This window comes from Marmota flaviventris, chromosome 11 (genome assembly GCF_047511675.1).
Source record: "Marmota flaviventris isolate mMarFla1 chromosome 11, mMarFla1.hap1, whole genome shotgun sequence".
In the NCBI taxonomy this organism is placed as follows: domain Eukaryota; kingdom Metazoa; phylum Chordata; class Mammalia; order Rodentia; family Sciuridae; genus Marmota; species Marmota flaviventris.
In genome coordinates this window covers 59606764-59626887 of record NC_092508.1, presented here as the reverse complement: position 1 = coordinate 59626887, position 20124 = coordinate 59606764, and the positions used below count along the sequence as shown (strand labels likewise).

The following is a 20124-nucleotide window of genomic DNA, read 5'->3' as shown; positions in this document are numbered from 1 at the left end:
ATACGGTGCAGCAGCAGTGGAGAGAGGACAGAAAAGTGCTTCTTATTTGTAATTGCATCCTTTGCAGCTCTATAAACTAATATTATAAATTGTTTAGTCCGACGTTTACTATTTAGAAACCTGGAAAGGGTGGAGCAGCCATGCTTTGACACTAAGAAGACAGTCAAGAGGACGCTTTAAATACACTGCTGACCGTGCAGAAAACGCGTGCAGAGAGCTCTGCTCTTCCAGTCAGGCTGCCAGTACTTTTTTTCTTGGGACGGCAGTCGCTGTAAAGTTATTTAGGGACACCCCCTTATACACACACACACACACACACACGCACGCGCGCAAGTGTCCATCGTTCGTATTTAGGTACCACTGTTTGGCAAGGGTGCTTCCCCGTCACCTGTAAAATGTGGGGCTTGGTTGAGGGATGTGGTAGTAAAGTGCATGCCTAACATAAGCGAGGCTGAGTTCAATCCCAGGCACTACAAAAATAAATAAACAAATAAATAAAAATGGTAAATGTGGGACTTTGTAGAGGAGTATTTGTGGAAGGGGCTCCCAGCCCGACCCTGCAGAGCCTAGAACCTTTTGACAGAGAACTGGAAAAGGAAGCCGGAAGGTGAAAGTTGTTACGAAAGGGCGTGGGAAGGAGGCGCGCCACACAGAGCGCCGGGCAAGACGACCCAGGGTGCCAACGGCCACTCTCTGCCTGCCCAGGAGCTCGTCGGGTGTCCCCCGCCCTACCCCGCCAGCCCGAGTCTGCTCCGGGGTTCCGGCGCCCGGCGACTCGCGTGCTCCCCTAGCACCGCCTCCCATCTGGCCCCGCCCATTTAGGGGCGGGGCTACCGCAAGGGGGCGGTGGCCCCAGCGGTGACAGCCGCTCCCCGCCCCCGCGGCCCGCCACGTCCCTCACGTAGCGCCTGGCTGCAGCGCGGAGCTGCGAGCTAGCGCCGGGGGCTCCGGCTCCTCCGGCTGGGCTCGGCATGAGGCTGGCGCGGCTGGTGCGGGTAGCCGCCTCGGCCGGCCCGGGCCCGGGGCTACGCGCCTACGGCCCCAGCGCCAGCCGCAGCCTCGCCTCGGATTCGGGCTCCGGCCCGGCGTCGGAACGCGGCGTTCCGGGCCAAGTGGACTTCTACGCGCGCTTCTCGCCGTCGCCGCTTTCCATGAAGCAGTTCCTGGACTTCGGTGAGCGCGGCCCGGACCTCGGGCCTTTGTGCGGCTCCGGGCGCGGAGCTGAGACCGGGGGCGGCTACCTCTGCTCCCCCTTCTCCTCAGTCGCCCCCCCCCTCCTCCCACATGTTCTTCCTTCCTCTCTTGAGGGTGCTGGTGCTAGCAGGCCGGGTAAATACCTGGGGGCGTGTAGCTTTTTTACTCTGTGCTGTTGAAAACAAATCAGAAGGGTGGTAGGCAGAATGACGTCCCTTCTTTCTGTGCACGTGTGCAGGTGCGCTCTCGGGACCAGGCCCCTATGGGGGAGCCAGGTTCGGGCGAGAGTCCTGAGTGCAGGCACCTCCGGGAATAGCTTTCGAAATATGTAGAGTGATTGTAAGTACAATCATACGATGATTGCATAGAATTGGCATGAATATAGGGAAAGCAAGTTATAACTGGCCCAGTGTTTCTTTAGAATGTTTTCCTTGCCAGTGGCTTAAGACTGTTTCCACCAACAGCACATTCATTGCATAAGTAGCCAATGAATCTTGAGCATGTGTAAAGTACAGGAGTGCAGGAGACTGTGGAGTTTACCACTTTTCATCCAGGTTGTCTGGAATGTGTGCAACAGATTGCAGAAGGAATGGAAATTAGGCATTTGACTTTGACTTCTCATCTGGGGGCCATAAGGGGAAAAGGGAAAACTCAACATAGACTGTTTTGAAAAGTCCAAAAGTTTTGAGTAGAAAAAGTTATCTTCATTGTTGTAAGTGCTGTGAGGTCACTAATATAGCTAGTGGGCTTGAAAGATAAGAGTATGGCTGCCAGCTTATCTTAAGACAGTGGTTTATGGTGGCAGGTAGTGGTGGTTTCTTTGTTTTGTTTCTTTGAGGGTTTTTTGTTTGTTTTGGCTCAAAACACACCATCACTCTCACTTTTACTTTAAAATGACAATAGTGTGGTGAATAGGGTAATTTGACCTTGTTTGCAAGTATACCACTATTACACAGGTTGTTTTCCTGTAATACCATAGTTTCTGCTGTTGATAAAGTAAAGGTGCCTTTGCTAAAGCAGCAAGATTCAATTAATTAAAAATGTATTGCTGAAATAATATGACCTTTTGGCTTAACTTTAAGTGAAGCAACTTGCCAAAGGACATTTTTTTTTTTTTTTTATCCAGCTTAGCATTCTGATATAGGAATGGAGATAGAGGAGGTGCAGGTGGCTTTCCATGAATTACACAATTGGCTAGGTCTTGCTTGAAAATGGTTGCTGAACAGGCATTGGTGGTTTTGATTTCTGTGATTCTTCCACTCTGGCCTGACCAGGTAACTCCCCTGCATTTCTCCCTACTTTTTGACTTCTAGTGCCTTAGGTTTTTACTTAACTGTTTTTCCTTCTGTGTTTATTTTCAGGATCGGTGAATGCTTGTGAAAAGACCTCATTTATGTTTCTGCGGCAAGAGTTACCTGTGAGACTGGCAAATATAATGAAAGAAATAAGTCTTCTTCCAGATAATCTTCTCAGAACGCCATCCGTTCAATTGGTTCAAAGCTGGTAACCTTCCCATTTTGTGTTTGTAATTTTGATGGAATCATGGACTTTACTCAAGGTTAAACCAAATGCTTTTTTACTTTTCAGTGGAATCTTATGGTGGTAGCAGTAGTTCTCTTTTGCTTTTGGTGGGTAGGGTGGGGTGGAGAGTTATATATCTAGGGTTGTCATCTGAATTCTGGGCTTTATCATGCCTTGGTTTTGAGAAAACCAGTCAGATGTGCACAGAAATACAGATACCAAATTAAGATTTATGTTATTAAATATGCAGGGATGTTATAATCTAATATAAGACAAATATCTACCACTTGTTGTTGGCTGGATACTTATGTACATTACCTTCATTTTCTTCAGTGACCCTGCTTGGTAGTTATTAACTTCATTTTACACGGTGAGGATGAGTCACGTATAGGTGAAGTCTTTTGCCTAAGGGGATACCACAGATAGTGGAGCTGGGATTCAAACCCCGATTCATTGGGCTCTACTATACCCTGCTGCCATCAGAATTATGAAAGCTATTAAAGGGTGCATATGGTTGATAAAGTAAAGGTGCCTTTGCTAAAGGGATGTATGCATGTAAACTGCATTTATCTTTATAAATCACAAAAGTTAAAATTTACTCGGTTTTTATTAACATGTATTTATTATATACTTTAGTGAGGTTCAGTGTGATGTTTCAATATGTACATACAACATGTACTGATCGTATTCTTCCATTTTAAAAGTGAAGTTATTGAAATTGTATAGAAACTGTGATTTTTCTTTCCAAAAATGATAGTAAAGGTCTTAAGGGTACACATTTCTATGTGGCCACCTATCAGTAGCCCTTGTTGTTAATGTTACTAATTTTAAAAATTTATGCTCTTAAGGACTATAAATTTTTAAAAAGGAAAGAAAAAGTACACATACACTGGCCAGAGTTAAGTCTTAAATGGAAAAGTTTAACTGTAAGACATTTCCCAATTGATTCATGGAAATCCTAATTTTCCTTTTGTAGGAGTTATAGCTTGAGTGAAACTCTGATCCAAAATCAGTTTTTAAAATGAGCAAAAAAAAGTAGGACTATTGCATATATGATCATCAGTTGTTATCTGGTCCAAGTATGGAACAGTTATAAATGTGTGTTTGTTTATATATATATATATATATATATATATATATATATATATATATATATATATATATTTATTTTTTTAATTTTTGGTACTAGAGACTGAACCCAGAGCCACTGAACTACATCTCTAGGTCTAGGCCTTTAATTGTTTTATTTTGAGATAGGGTCTTGCTAAGTTGCTGAGGCTGGCCTTGAACTTGCAATCCTCCTGCCTCAGCCTCCTGAGTCTCTGGGATTATAGGCCTGAGCCATCATGGTTGGTTTAAGTGTGGTTTAAGTAAGAGGCAATGTTTTAGAAATTATCATGGAATTGAAGGAGAAAATGTAATTTTCTGGGATTATAGGCCTGAGCCATCATGGTTGGTTTAAGTGTGGTTTAAGTAAGAGGCAATGTTTTAGAAATTATCATGGAATTGAAGGAGAAAATATAATTTTCTGAAGGAAGTTTTTCCTGTTTCTTAAAATTCTTTTGTAGGGGATGTGGCTCAAGCAGTAGCGCATCGCCTGGCATGCGTGCGGCCCAGGTTCAATCCTCAGCACCACATACAAACAAAGATGTTGTGTCTGCCAAAAAACTAAAAATAAATAATATTTAAAAAAAATTCTTTTGTAAAAGTTGCATATTCTACCTTTATGGAGGTTCCTTAAAGACTAGGCATAGAACCATTATATGACCTATCTATACCACTACTTAGTATTTAAAAAATTTTTTTTTTAGTGTTAGATGGACAAAATATTTTTATTTATTTATTTTTATGTGGTACTGAGGATTAAACCCAGTGCCTCACATGTGCTAAGCAAGTGCTCTATAACTGAACTACAAACTCAGTTCCACTTCTTAGTGTTTATCCTGAAGAATTAAAAGTCATCTTACTACAGTGATACATGCATACCATGTTCAGAGCAACACAATTCACCATAGCCAAACTATGGAACCAGGCTAGGTGTCCATCAGTGGATGAATGGATAAAGAAAATATGGGATATATACACAATGGAATTTTATTCAGTCATAAAGAAAAATGAATCATGGCATTTGCAGGATTTTGGATGGAACTAGGGGCCATCATGTTAAGCAAAGTAAGTCAGTCTCAGAGGTCAAGGGTATATGTTTCTCTCGTGTGGAACTTAGGGAAAAAAAGATGTGGTGGATCTCTTAAAAATCAAAGGGAATATTTTTCCATCTTCTAAGATCTTCTTCTATTTCTCTCTTTAGGGTTCTGTAGTTTTCATTGTATAAGTCTTTCACCTCTTTTGTTAGGTTGATTCCCAAGTATTTTATTTTTTTTGAAGATATTGTGAATGGAGTGGTTGTCCTCATTTCCATTTCAGAGGATTTGTCGCTGATATACAGGAATGCCTTTGATTTATGCGTGTTGATTTTATATCCTGCCACTTTGCTGAATTCATTTATTAGCTCTAATAGTTTCTTTGTAGACCCTTTTGGGTCTGCTAGGTATAGAATCATGTCATCTGCAAATAGTGATAATTTAAGTTCTTCTTTTCCTATTTTGATGCCTTTAATTTCTTTCGTCTGTCTAATTGCTCTGGCTCTGCATTAAAAAATGACAAAATCATAGAATTTACAGGGAAATGGATGGCATTAGAGCAGATTATGCTAAGTGAAGCTAGCCAATCCCTAAAAAACAAATGCCAAATGTCTTCTTTGATATAAGGAGAGTAACTAAGAACAGAGTAGGGTCGAAGAGCATGAGAAGAAGATTAACATTAAACAGGGATGAGAGGTGGGATGGAAAGGGAGAGAGAAGGGAAAATGCATGGAAATGGAAGGAGACCCTCAGAGTTATACAAAAGTACATACAAGAGGAAGTGAGGGGAAGGGGAAAAATAATACAAGGGGGACAAACGAATGTCAGTAGAGGGGGCAGAGAGAGAAGAGGGGAGGGGAGGGGAGGGGAGGGGGGATAGTAGAGGATAGGAAAGGCAGCAGAATACAACAGACACTAGTATGGCAATATGTAAATCAATGGATGTGTAACTGATGTGATTCTGCAATCTGTATATGGGGTAAAAATGGGAGCTCATAACCCACTTGAATCAAATTGTGAAATATGATATATCAAGTACTATGTAATGTTTTGAACAGCCAACAATAAAAAATTAAAAAATAAAAAATAAAAAAAAAAAATCAAAGGGAGATCAGTAGAGGAAAGGGACCAAGAGGTGGGAGGATGGGAAGTTCTGGGGAATGAGAAAAAGAAAGAGTAGCATATGCTACTTTTTGAAATTTGGTCTTAGAAGAGGTAGGTGTTCAAATATCTCTTAAAGAACATACTTTTTCTTACCAATGATGAGAAAATTAAGGGTTAAAACAGAATAGCAGCTTCAGAATGGTGTTCTGCATTTTGGAAAGCAAGTAAAGCCTATTGCTTTTCAGGATCAGTTTTCTAGACCAACATGGATTTACAGATTTGAAAAATACTTTCATTGTCCTTGTTGCCTGCTAAGTTACAGAAGTTGTAGATAAACTGCTGAAGTAGAACTTAACACTGATTGTGAGGTAATTTTAGCACTGGCCCTGTAGTGCCATTGTACTGTGGCTGCATGACCTTCAGGAAGTTATTTGACCTTTCTCATTTTGGTCATTCATAAACAGGTGTTTTGCTGTCTTGAATTGTGAGGTAAATTGACAACCTTTATTTTCATGATTTCATATTTGTGTTTAGTTCTCTCTAAGCCACATGGTAAAAGAAATATGGTAGATTATAGGCTCTCAGCAAATATTTGTTGACTGGGTATATGCATCTAAACTTAAGATTTTAAAATACAAACATTTAAGTTAGATTGTTAGAACAAGGTAAGCTAACCTCCTCCTTTTACTGAGACTAAACAAGCCATTTGCCCAAGATCACATGGTTAGTTAGCATATCAGATTTAGTTTCAGGACAGTCAGTATTTATACTGTAATTCACGGTGGGGTTTGAAAGATTTAAAAACTATTTTAGTATATAGACCTTGAAATAGGAAATCTTAAAATGAAATTTGACCTTTTATTTTGGCTTTCTAGGGGTTGAACCTAGGAGCTTTCTGCCACTGAACTATATCACTATCCCTTTTTATTTTTTATTTATAATTTTTATTATAAAATTTTATAATTTTTATTTTAAAATTTAAATTTTAAAGTAGGTTTTTTAAGCTGATTTTCACAATATTGAACTTTCAGAATGTAGAAAACTTTAATCCCTGCCAGGTGTGGTGGCACATGCCTATAATCCCAGGGGCTCAGGACGCAGAGGCAGGAGGATTGAGAGTTCAAAGCTAGCCTCAGAAACTTAGCAAGGCCCTAAGCAACTTAGTGAGGCCCTAAGCAACTTAGTGAGACCCTGTCTTTAAATTTTTTTTTTTTTTTAAAGAGAGAGAGAGAGAAAAAGAGAGAATTTTTTTAATATTTATATTTTAGTTTTCAGCGGACACAACATCTTTGTTTGTATGTGGTGCTGAGGATCGAACCCGGGCTGCACGCATGCCAGGCGAGCACGCTACCGCTTGAGCCACATCCCTAGCCCATAGAGAGACCCTGTCTTTAAATAAAATATTTTTTAAAAAGGGTTGGGATGTGGCTCAGGTGTTTAGTGTCCCTGAGTTCAATTCCCAGTACCAAAAGAAAAAAGAAAACTCTAACCCAGATTTGCATTTCAGGTATATTCAGAGTCTTCAGGAGCTTCTTGAGTTTAAGGATAAAAGTGCCGAAGATGCTAAAGCTATTTATGAGTAAGTATATGAGTTTGACTCTATTCCAAACCCAATTTTTATATCTTTTAAACATTATATAAAAATATAAATGGGGGCTGCAGCTGTAGCTCAATGGTAAAATGCTTGCCTGGCATATGTGAGGCACTGGATTCGATCCTCAGCACCACATAAAAGTAAATAAGGATACTGTGTGTCCATCTACAACTAAAAAAATATTTAAAAAAAAAATATAAATGTATTACATTTAAACCTGCTATTGGACCACTGTAGGGAAATTGATGAACTTTTAGCTTTCTTCTACTTTAGAATGTATGATATATCTATGTATTTATAGCAGCCCATATTGGTAAGGCAGGTAATGTCTATCAATGAGCTGGTCTGGAAAGAGGAATTTCTGAATGTTCTTCACAGTAGGAAAAGACAAAAAGGCTCAAGGGTGATGATCAGTAGAAATCTGGATATGGCCTCATTGCCACTGGAACTGTAAACTTGGAGAGTGTATGGCCTTCCAGTGGACACTCACCCTCAGTCAACCACTGATCATCACCATTTGGAAATGCTGCTCAAATCATCTGAATTTTTCTGTTTTTAAAGAAAATCTACAAGTCTAGTTTTTAAATGTAAAACCTTCCAATTGTGAAAGACTGGTATCTAATTTCAATTCTTTTGTTATACTAAAAGACTATAAAAACATGATTGTACATCTCTATGATAATGTAAGTGATGTGACTGATTTCCTAACCAGCATACAAATTGATAAATCAGAGTAGTCACCTCAGCAGGTTTCTTCTTATTCCAATGAATGTTGCTCAAAATGTAAAGACTATCTTGTCCTCAGAATCTTCTATAGAGTTTTTGAACAGTCTTTAAACTGGATAGCAACTCTTAATTTTTTAGACATGATTTTGGTATGAAAATAAAATAAAAAAATCACTATGTGCCTAGTTGGGTATCACACTTTACATGAGTGATGTCATTTAGTGTTTAAGACAACTCTGCTGAGATAATATGTTTGTGCACAAAGAGGGTAGGTGACTTGAGGTCACATAGCCAGCAAATGGTTGGACCCAGATTTGAACCCAGGGAATCTTACTTAAAAGTAAACTTTAGAATCTTCTATAGAAGCTGTAGAATCTGCTGAAAGCAATCACTCAGAGCTGAATAGAAAATAAGATGAGCAGTTATACAGAATAATACTGTGGGTTTTTTTTTTTTTTTTAATGGACACATTATCTTTATTTTATTTATTTATTTTTATGTGATGCTGAGGATCAAACCCAGTATCTCATACATGTGAGGCAAGTGCTCTACCACTGAGCCACAATTTCAGCCCAATACTGTTTTGTTTTTGTTTTCGTTTTGTGATGTGAGGTGTCAAACCCTAGGCCTCATGCATGCTAGGCATGTGCTCTACAGCTGACCCACAAACCCATCCCATATTGTTTTTTTAAGAGAACTGTGAAGTAAATGAATAAAGAGGGCATTGGAATTATGAATTGTTTGTTGTTTTTGAGGAACCTCGTTGTTTGTATTTTGGCTTCATAGTTTGATTTTAAAGCTGATTACAAATAAGGAATTCCAGAAGTGTTTTGAGCAGTAAGAACATCATTGGTATAAGTTAATAGTACTCAAGGCGATGACTCTGAATGGGAAAGCACTCATTTGGAAGTGTAAATTCTGATGGGTATGTTAGGAGATTGATTTTGTTATTTTATAATAAAGACTGCTTTCCTCTTTTATTTGGTTCCTGAAATTAATCATGCAGTGTCTCCTAAGTGATAGAAATGGAAAGGCGGTATGAGTTGATTTTTCCTTAGTACAATGGTCTACTTTTCCTCTTCTATTTTATGGACTCATAGGATGAATGAAATTAGAGGGTTTGTTTTGTTTTGTTTACTATTCTGTTTTAAGTGGTTCTTTCTCCCTTAGAACTCTAGGGAATAGTTCCAATCCCAACAGCCTTCATTGGTTCATTCATCTTGATTTTGTACAAAGCATGTACTCCCTAGAAGCAAGTGCTCTGCCTCCCCTTATGCAGAATCTCCTTGGAATACCATCCTTATAGAGTGCTTAGATGATTTTAGTTGATAATGACTAAAGAACACTCTTAATAATTATAATTGTGTTGTGTGGCAGCCTTACTTTTAGGAGTCTAAGAATTAAATTTTGAAAATTTCATTTCAGAGGTCCTCATACCTTTATGGATTCAGTATATTTTATGATCTGAAATTTGGTTAAGTAGGTGTAGGAAAACAGGCATTGAAGCTCTTTTGACTGGACCAGGGATTTCTTGTCTATTATAGTTGGCTAAGCTTTGATGTTATGTTTGTTTTTTGATACCAAGGGCACCTAACCATTGAACCACATTCCCAGCTCCTTTGGTATTTTATTTTGAGACAGGTCTCACTAAGTTACTTAGGGCCTTGCTAAATTTCTGAAGCTGGCTTTGAACTTGCAATCCTCCTGCCTCAGCCTCCTGAGTTGCCAGGATTACAGATTTGCCCCACCACACCTGGCAAGCTTTTTTTTTTTCTTTCCTTCCTTTTATTTTTTTAAACTCTTCATTTCTCTGGTTGTACACGCACATCTGGCAAGCTTATTTTTTAGTATTAAACTCACTTGTCAATATATTTGGCTGTTTTAACAGACTGAGGTTTTTAGCTTCACAGATACTGTGATACGGATCAGAAACCGACACAACGACGTTATTCCCACAATGGCCCAGGGTGTGATTGAATACAAGGAGAGCTTCGGGGTGGATCCTGTCACCAGCCAGAATGTGCAGTACTTTTTGGATCGATTCTACATGAGTCGAATTTCAATCAGAATGTTACTAAATCAGCACTGTAAGTGTCCTGAAGTTGAGAGAAGCTGCTGAATAAAGTGTGTTTGAGTATTTTAAATTCATTTAGAAAACTGCCCTTTAGTGAAAGCATTTAGTTGCACTTTTTTGCTTATTAAGAAAAGTAAGTAGACTAAAAAGGAGTATTTTTATTGAATGTAAAATGCCAGTTTTACGCTTAAAGAAAATAGCTATTCTATTTAGTACCATTTGGAGAAATAGTTATCAAACCTGGAAAATTAGATAGATTTGCTTACTTGTTTTTTTATTTTTTGATAGCTTTATTGTTTGGTGGAAAAGGAAGTCCATCTCATCGAAAACACATTGGTAGTATAAATCCAAACTGCAATGTAGTGGAAGTTATTAAAGGTAAATGCATTTCTTCTTTTGAAAGGTTATAAAAGTCAAAATAGTTGAATGTTTTTCTTGCTACTAAAACACCTATTACTTTATCATGAGACAAAATGTTAGGAGCAAATGTGTGAGTTTGAAAATTACTTTATAACATTAATTGTGTGTTATGAATAGGATGAATGTTTTGTTGATAGAAGTCTTTGTTAAGCAAAGTTTGGTGATATTGTTGAAGGTATCTATCTTTTTCACTTTAAAAAACTCAAATCTCTACTCTCTTCTTTTTAATTCTTTATTCTAGAAGCAATAATTCATAACATTTTAGGTTACATCTTTTTATATTCTTTCTCTTTGTACCATGTGTACATACATGTATGAAATTGTTGATCATGCCTATTTTTATTGTTTGTGGAATATAGGATATACCATATATTTTTCTATAAGCTTACAGATAGATACCTTACAATGTTGATACATATGGATACACCCTAAATTCTTGTGTTTTTTGTTTTTTTTGCGGGGGATGGTACTGGGGATTGAACTCAGGGCACTCAACCACCAAGCCATATCCCCAGCCCTATTTTGTATTTTATTTAGAGACAGGGTCTCACTGAATTGCTTAGTGCCTTCTTGTTACTGAGATTGCCTTTGAGTTTACAATCCTCCTATCTCAGCCTCCCTAGCCACTAGGATTACAGACATGCACCAGTGTGCCTGGCCACCCTATGTTCTTGAATGGTTATGTAGAATTTATCAGTATGTGTTAATCTTATTAATCTATTCTCCTGTTAATACACACTTGGGTGGTTTTCTTTTTTTTTGTTACCAACAATATTGCAGTGAGCATCCTTATGCTGACATTGGCTAGTATGTTATAAGGCAGGATTCCTATAATTATAATACTTAAATGCATTTAAATTTTTGATACATCCAAAAGAAAAAAGGTAGCAAACAATGAATAAGAATACCTATTTCTAAAATCCTCAAAGTCTTCATTTTTGATATGTGTATTATAAATATTTTCTTTACCTGCTGTTTTTCTTTTGATGTGTTTATGGTATCTTCTTCCATACTAATGTTTTAAAATTTTTAAAAATATTTTTTTAGTTGTAGATGGACACAATACCTTTATTTTATTTATTTATTTTTATGTGGTGCCGAGGATTGAACCCAGTGCCTCACATGTGCTAGGCAAGTGCTCTACCACTGAGCTACAACCCCAGCCCTGATGTTTTCAATTATTGTAGTCAATCTGTCATTCTTCTTCATGGATTTTAGATTTTGTCATGTTACGCTTTTCCCCCTAAGATTATTGAAGTTTATTTTCTTCTATAGAGAGTTTTAAATTTTCATTTGTTAGTATTGTTGCCATCTTAATGCATGAAACTTATGGAGATTTATTTAATATTTTTTTGTTTTGATTTACACTAGATGGCTATGAAAATGCTAGGCGTCTCTGTGATTTGTATTATATTAACTCTCCTGAACTAGAACTTGAAGAACTAAATGGTAAGCATGATGTTGTCTTTTCAGTGATTAGTGTCATGACTACTGAGAAGGAATTGTAGGAAGAATTTATATTTGTTTTAATTTAAAAAAATTTTTTTTCATTAAATTTTTCATTGGGTATAAAAGCTGAAGAGCAATCCTATAAAATATATACAAGTGTGTACACACACATATAATTTAGTTGGATTCTTTGTGAAAAATGTTTTGGCTTTTTCTGTTCAATTTTCCTTATTTTTAATTGATATATTGCTTATATTTTATTTTCTGGATAGTCAGAAAAAACAAAATGATGCCAGGAAAATTACATTTGACTTTTATGTATGCTTTCAGTAATGTAAAGGTTACCCTTTTTTTTTTTTTTTTTGACTTCCTGACTTGTAAATCTTTTTTTTTTTAATTGAGGAAATGAAAAGACTAGGTATATAAGAGAGGAATAAACAATGCTCATCTATTTGAGATCACTTTCTCTCTGATGGTTGTCTTTTACTCTTTTGGACAAAAAGGGTTTAGATGTCTTAGAAGATTAATGAGTATCACTGTTTTTCCTGAAAGTATGATAGTTTGACTGACAATTTTAAGAAGATGGTGGGAAAAATAAAATCAAATAGACTTGTACTAAGCCATATTCTGGACCCTACAATGGGAGCATGGTTGGAGAAATTGCCCAGTTGAAAATAGAGTTGCTTGGTGGTTTTCTAAAGCCATGTTGATTCTTCTGATTCACAATGTGCCATTTACTAATTAAGAATCTCAATGCACAAATGATAGTTTGGGAACATGAACTGCTGTGGGCAGTTTCCAGATATCCCATTCGTGTTCCCAAGGGGGAGTTTATTCAGAGGACAGTCTGATTTATTAGTTGAGTTTAAAATTGATTTATTGGTAGAATTATTCTAAAGCATGGTGTGTCTCATTTCTTCACTCTTCTAAAGGTCTGTTCTAGGTACACTTGTTTCCCTTCCCCACCCCTAGCTTGCTCCTGTTAAATGTTCAAATGCAGAATTATTACCCTTTGAGAAACTGGTGCTAACTTTTTATGATTGTGATTATTATTTTATTATTATTCAGCTGGATTTCCATACAAATAAATGCCTGAGATAAAATAGACAGCATTCCACCCAAATGCAACTTTTAGAAAATGGTTTTAAAATATATATTTATATGAATGAGACTATGGAATCTGTAGACTTTTAATACTCTTTGGAAAGAAAAATTCCTGCCTAAAGGTTGAGGTCTTTTAAAAAGACTTACTGTTATAGAGAAGGATGGGAGGATGGGTTGGTTAAATAATTATGCCAGATTGTGAAAAATGACCACAGGACTCTTGTCTTTGTCAGTTTTCACTATTAGTGAGTGTGGGGTTCAAACACTAATACAGTGAAGAAGTATTTAGAAGTATTGTGGCAGTTCTCCCCCAAATAACACTGTCCTCCATAGTTAATGTTTTCTTTTCATCACTACACAATTTATTCTTAAAAATGCTTTAAGCACATCTCTCTGTACTTTCATATTTTTCTCTTCTGCTCTATAGCAAAATCACCAGGACAACCAATACAAGTGGTTTATGTACCATCCCATCTCTATCACATGGTGTTTGAACTTTTCAAGGTTTGTAAAATAGTATTACATAACCTTTATCAGTCCTTTCCTGAGGATAGGAATTTGCTCTGCAAGTCAAATATTCCTCTGGGTTCTATTTCATTAAAAGATGCCATTTCATGCCACATTGCTGGAGAACAGCCATTTGTAAGTAAGGTCAGGCACCTTTAGGTAGTGGTGAGCTCAGACTTCAGAGTTAGAAAGACCCGAGTTTGAATTCCACTTCTGCCACTTAGTATGTGTGACATTGGGCAAGTCACTCAACTTCTTAGTTTCTTCTCCTGTAAAACAAGGATAATACTATCAATATTATTTATGAAGATTGGACATGTGAAAGTGTCCAATGCAATGACAGCCCATTATAGGTGCTTAACAAAGTTATATTCATGTTTTTGTAAACCAAAATATTTAGAAGAGTGATCTTTTTTCTACCCTTGAGCCCCATTGGTATGCTTGCCTTTTAAGTCATATTGACTCACAAGGCTTCTACATTATGTTTGCTCCTTATAACAAAATTTGAAAACTAAATGAAATTATACTGGTAAAGTTGAGGGTATTTCTTTTTCTCCTCCAATGACACTTGTTGATTGATATGAAAGTGGGTGATGAGTGGCACTGGTTCCTGTGGCTGAAGACAGCTGCCCTAAGTCAGAAGCCTGTATTTGCCTTACTTTAGTTACCAGGTCTTCAACCAGCAACCATCAGCAACCAGAATAGAGAAGAGGTGGCTTTATGTCTGATTATGTAAAATAAAAATATACTGAAACACAGAAATTGACTGAATATCTCAGGAAAGCAAGTGTTCAAGAATGCTTTTCTGTTCTGAGACTGTAAGAACGCATCTAATACCTTTCAGAATGTAACAAAGTGGTTAAGTGTGATTGACACTTAAAGTGTTAAAATGTTCTTTTCCTTGAAATTTCAGTCACATGAAGACCAATGATGCTTAATATGAGAAGCATTCCATATTCTGTATTTTATATCATACCAGTAATGACAATAGCTTTCTGTTGGAACCTCCTCTTGAGCTACCTTGGATAGGGATAATGCAGTCTCTTTCTCAGGCTACTCAGTCCTGAATGGTGTGCCAGTGCCAACATGCTCTTCCAAATTCAGTCCCGACTTTAGCTTTTTTTAGTTGTATCTTCCCCGACCCCTAGTATTGGGCTTTGGACTCAAGGCCTCGTAGGTGCTAGGCAAGTGCTCTATCCCTGAGCTACACCTGTAGCAGTTATAGCTAGTCTTTATCAATTTCTACTCCAGTGCTACGTGTCATGTTACTTGTGTTTAATGCTCACAGTGTATTGGCGTTGAGTACCTCATGTCCTTTAGAAATTGGTCAAACAGTTTTACAATATAAATATCTTTAGTTTCAAACTTGCAATAAAGGAAGCTATTATAAGACTATTGGCATTTCTACTATATGAAAAAAAATTATTTTCTTTTAAAGAAATTTATAAGAATTAAACGAATTCTTAAAAGTAGAGCTGTAACTGAGTTTTCAAAACTAAGTTTTGGTTAGTATTTACTAAAATTCTGAAAGTGGATGGAATCTTACTTTAATGTTAACTAGTTTAAAGTATTTAGAAATCAACTTTTGGAAAATGTGCAGAATTTAGTTGGAATCTTTAAATGAAAGTAGTCTTCAACTTTCTCCCAAAATTGACTCAAAAAAATTTTAAAGTAATCTTTATGGTTATAAGAATTATAATTCTTTGAATTAAATTCAAATAGTGCACATGTACTTGAAAATTATAGTTTCTCTTTTTTAAAAAAGTTTTATTCTTAACATACCCTTGATGTATTTCAGAATGCAATGAGAGCAACTATGGAACACCATGCTGACAAAGGTGTTTACCCCCCTGTTCAAGTTCATGTTACATTGGGTAATGAGGATTTGACTGTAAAGGTAACTTTTTTCAAATTGATGTAAAGGAATGCAAGGATAACCATATACATAGCTTCTAGCAGACCTAATTTACTCTCAGGGGAAAGAAATCTAGTCTCTAACACATAATAAGTACAGTGCTTCATTTATGTGGCAGATTATAGAATTATTTGAAGTTTATTTCCGGTGTGGTCCCTAATCCAAGTAGTTCAAATTGAAGTAAATCCTAGAGACAGACAGTAGTAATTATGAGTATCTATTTTGATAACCAAAATCAAAAACATTTGGTTATTTATATTTTGATGGAAAGAGTAAATATTTTTTCATTTTTAAACAAACTTTTCAGTCTCCTTTTGCTTTGTTTTATCTGGTTCTTGTAACAGCTCCTTATTTAGGACACAGGTAATTTTACCTGCAGTTTTAAAGATGAGGAAGGTAAGAGTGATTAGCTTAGGATCACACAGGAAACCGATGCCATGGGATATGAAATTCAGTCCTCTGATCTCAGTGTCAGGCCTTTCCATTACAGTGTTCCGATAATCCAGTTATCGGAAGAAGAGCATGATAGTGTTTTTGTTTTTAAAATAATTACGTAAAATGTGGAGAATATAAAAATCTGATAGGTTAGTTCCTGGCCATTTGTTGGCCTCATAATTCAGATAGTCTTTGAGTTATTTCTTCTGGTAGTTATTGCTGTATTTCTGAGGAGTATTCTGATAATACTATTTCTGAAATTTTCCACATCTTAAATGCAAATATTAGCTTTCTGTTATAGTAGCCTAGGAGTTAGAGCATCAAGACATTAATGGAATACTTGTCCCCTCACTCCCAGCCACAGGTGCTGCTCTGCCTGCATGTATTTAAGTATTAAGTTCATACATGGAAAGGTTGAAAATAATCATGCAGAATTTTGAAGGTGCCTTTTCTTTTTTAAAAGCATATAATTCATTGATTTCTTTCTTTTAAGTGTATTCACAAAGTTGTACAATCATCACAACTGACTAATTTCAGAACATTTTTCATCACTCCCAAGAAAAATCTGAATTCCCTCCCATTAATAGTCACTCTCCATTTGTTCTTCTTCCCAGCCCTTGGCAACCATTATCTACTTTCTCTCTATGGAAATCCCTGCTTTGGACATTTCATATAAATGCTGTATGTAGTCTTTTGTGACTAACTTCTTTCACTTAGTATAATGTTACAGCATGTATCAGTAGTTCATTTTTTTTTTATGGATGAATAATGTTCAGTTAGAGGGATATGACACATTTTGACTATCCATTCATTAGATGATGGGCATTTGTTTTTTTTTTCAGTATTTTGGTTATGATGAAATAATACTACTATAATATGTTAAGTTTTTATGTGAATGTGTATTTCAGTCCTTCTGTTACAGGTCTGGGGTCTTTTGGGAAACTGAGCAGCATGAAGGCTCCCCTTCAAACCCTAATTCTTGCAAGCATGCTGGAAAGATTTTAGACATGTTACTTAGAGTAATAGGCATGAGTTTATTCAAAGGAATGGGAAAGGGAAAATGGGAACACTGTCTAGGGAGAGAGTGGATCTCTCAGAGAGGAGGGGGACAGTGTGCCTCTCCTGCCTTCGAGTTTTATTGGGGTTCCTTAGGGAAGTTTCCACAGAGTCCTTCCCAAATCTGCCTCTTGACTTTTGACTGACAGCAGGATGACATTAGACTTTGAAGTCCCCACTGGTATGACAGCTCTGAGTCACTTTGGCTCATGCTGACTGGTTTTAATTGAAACCTGTTTTTACAGATTTTATGGTAAGGAGAATTTCCCTTATCTCTCTGGGATTTGGTCTGTGTAAAGGTCACAGAAGTCCCCTCCTTCAGGGTAACTTATGTTCTTTTTACTGGCATTATTTCAGACCTGCATTTCTTCTGCAAATAACAGAAAATGTTAATTAAGCTCCTTAGGAATGTAACATATCCTGTTGCCTTAAGCTAGGTAGGGCTTCTTTTCAAAAGTGAAAACATGTGGAGGTCAGCATGATGGGCCTACTTTAAAGAATTATTCCCTTAACCTCATGTTCCCACCACTAATGTCTGTCTGTTCCCTATCAGTCTTTGGTATATTCCTAGGAGTTGCACTGCCGAATCACATAGTAACTCTTAGGTTTAGATTTAACTTTTGAGGGATTTCTCAAAGTCACTGTATCTTTATATTCCCATCAGAAATGTTTAAAGTTTCCACTTTTTCCACATTCTTACCAATACTTATTTTTGTCTATCTTTTTGATTATAGTTGTTTTTGTGGGCTTGAAGTGGTATGTCATTGTGGTTTTGATTTGCATTACCCTAATGAAGGATGATGATGTTGAGCATATTTTCATTTGCTAATTTGACATTTGTATATCTTTGAGAAAATGTTAATTAAGATCCTTTGCCCTCTTATTATGTTGACTATTGGGATTGGGGTTTTTATTACAGAGATGTAAGAGTTCTTTATATACATACTATATATGTGTAAAAATATTATATATATATATGATGCTATTACCTAATGAAGTTTGCAATTTCAGTGAGATCTTTTTACTTTTTTCGGGGGAGGGGCAGTCCTGGGGATTGAACCTAGGGCCCTAGTACATGCTAGGCAAGCGTTTATCACTGAGCTATATACCCCAGCTCTCCTTCACTTTCTTCTTTTTTTTTTTTTTTTGTGGTGCTGGGGATTGAACCTAGAGCCTTGTGCATGCAAGGCAAGCACTCTACCAACTGAGCTATATCCCCAGCCTTTCTTCACTTTCTTGATAGTGTCTTAGAAATATGAAGTTTTTAGTTTTGAGAAATTCCAATTATTCTAATTTTTTTAGTAATGTTTTGAAGTTTTTAGTGTACAGTCTTGTACTTGTTTGCCAAGTGTTTTCCTAAGTATTTTGCTCTTTTTGATGCTGTTGTAAATTGGTTTCTCAGTTCCATTTTTGGATTGTTCATTGCTAGTGTATGGGAATATAACTGATTTTTGCATACTGATCTTGTATCCTGCATCCTTGCTGAACTTGTTTGCATTAGCTCTAATATTTTTTGTGGAATACTTAGGATTTTCTATATGCATGTCATCTTTAAATAGAGATAATTTTACTTCATTTCTTTCTATCAGGATTTTCTTTTGTTGCCTAATTGGTTTAGCTGGAACCCCATCCCAATGTTGAACAGAATTGGTGTCAAGAGACATTTTTGTGTTTTTCCTAATCCTGGGGGAGAGCTTTGAATCTTTGACCATTTAGTATGATGTTAGCTGTGGGTTCTTCATAGTTACCCTTTATCATGGAGGAAATTTGCCTTTAAGTTTATTGAGTGTTTTTATTATGAAAGGATGTTGGATTTTGTCAATTACTCTTTTTGCAAAGATTGAGATGATCATGTGGCTTTTTTTTTTTTTTTAATTTTGTTAATTGATATATTTGGTTGATTTTTGTATGCTGAGCCAACATTGCATGTTAGGGATATGTATCCCTTTGATGATTTATGTTGTTTTTTTGGGGGGATTTTTATGTTGATATTAATAAGGTATGTTTGTAGTTTTTGTTTCTTGTGACTTATTTGGTTTTGGTGACAGGGTAATATTGGCCTTATAGACTGAGTTAAAAAGTGTCCCCTCCTCTTCTATATTTTGGAAGGGTTTATAAAGAATCGGTGTTATCTCTTTCAATATTTGATATATTCCATGGTGAATCCTTCTGGGCCTGAGAATGTCATTGTGAGAAGATTATTGATTACTAGTTGAATTTCTTTATTTGTCATATATTCAGACTTATAGATACTTGTAGATATAAATAATAGATTTGTTATCTACTATATTCAGATTTTTCTGTCTTCCTATGCCATTTATTACAATTTGTGTCTTTCTAGAAATCTGTCCATTTCATTATCTAATTTTTGAATACACTTGTTCATAGTATTCCTAATAGTTTTTATTTTGTAAGGTAAGTAGTGGTGTCCTGATTGAAGTCAGGTTAAACCTATCTACCTACTTAAACACTTATCATTTCTTTATGATGAAAACATTCAAAATCCTTTCTTCTAACTTTTTAAAAAAGACACATTATTGAAGCCACCTTTCATTTCTTTTTTTGTACCAGAGATTGCACCCAGGGGCACTTAACCACTGAGCCACACCCTCAGCCCTTTTGTGTATTTTTTTTTTTTTTAGCATTCTGAAATTTAATGTTGAATGGCAAAAGTCAGACCAAAAAATAATATTTTATATAGATCCATTTGTATAAAGATCTTTTGTGTATTTTATTTAGAGAAGAGGTCTTGCTGAGTTGCTAAGTGCCTTGATAAGTTGCTGAGGCTGGCTTTGAACTCATGATCCTCCTGCCTCAGCCTCTCAAATTGCTGTGATAACAGGCCTGCACCACCACACCCAGCTTCATCTTTCATTTCTGATTT

The 20124-nt window shown here is 36.6% G+C and overlaps 1 protein-coding gene across 1 annotated transcript in view; it reads left to right on the top strand.

Moving 5' to 3' along the window:
• Nucleotides 1–875: 875 nt before the first annotated feature.
• Pdk1 (pyruvate dehydrogenase kinase 1) overlaps nucleotides 876–20124 on the top strand; it is a 38777-nt gene continuing 19528 nt past the window's right edge. The window contains exons 1-8 of the mRNA XM_027946170.2: nucleotides 876–1173; nucleotides 2556–2697; nucleotides 7468–7539; nucleotides 10183–10367; nucleotides 10643–10732; nucleotides 12146–12223; nucleotides 13755–13831; nucleotides 15633–15731. Coding sequence (XP_027801971.1) covers nucleotides 972–1173; nucleotides 2556–2697; nucleotides 7468–7539; nucleotides 10183–10367; nucleotides 10643–10732; nucleotides 12146–12223; nucleotides 13755–13831; nucleotides 15633–15731 — 945 coding nt within the window. The 5' untranslated portion in view covers nucleotides 876–971. The remainder of the gene's footprint in view (nucleotides 1174–2555; nucleotides 2698–7467; nucleotides 7540–10182; nucleotides 10368–10642; nucleotides 10733–12145; nucleotides 12224–13754; nucleotides 13832–15632; nucleotides 15732–20124) is intronic.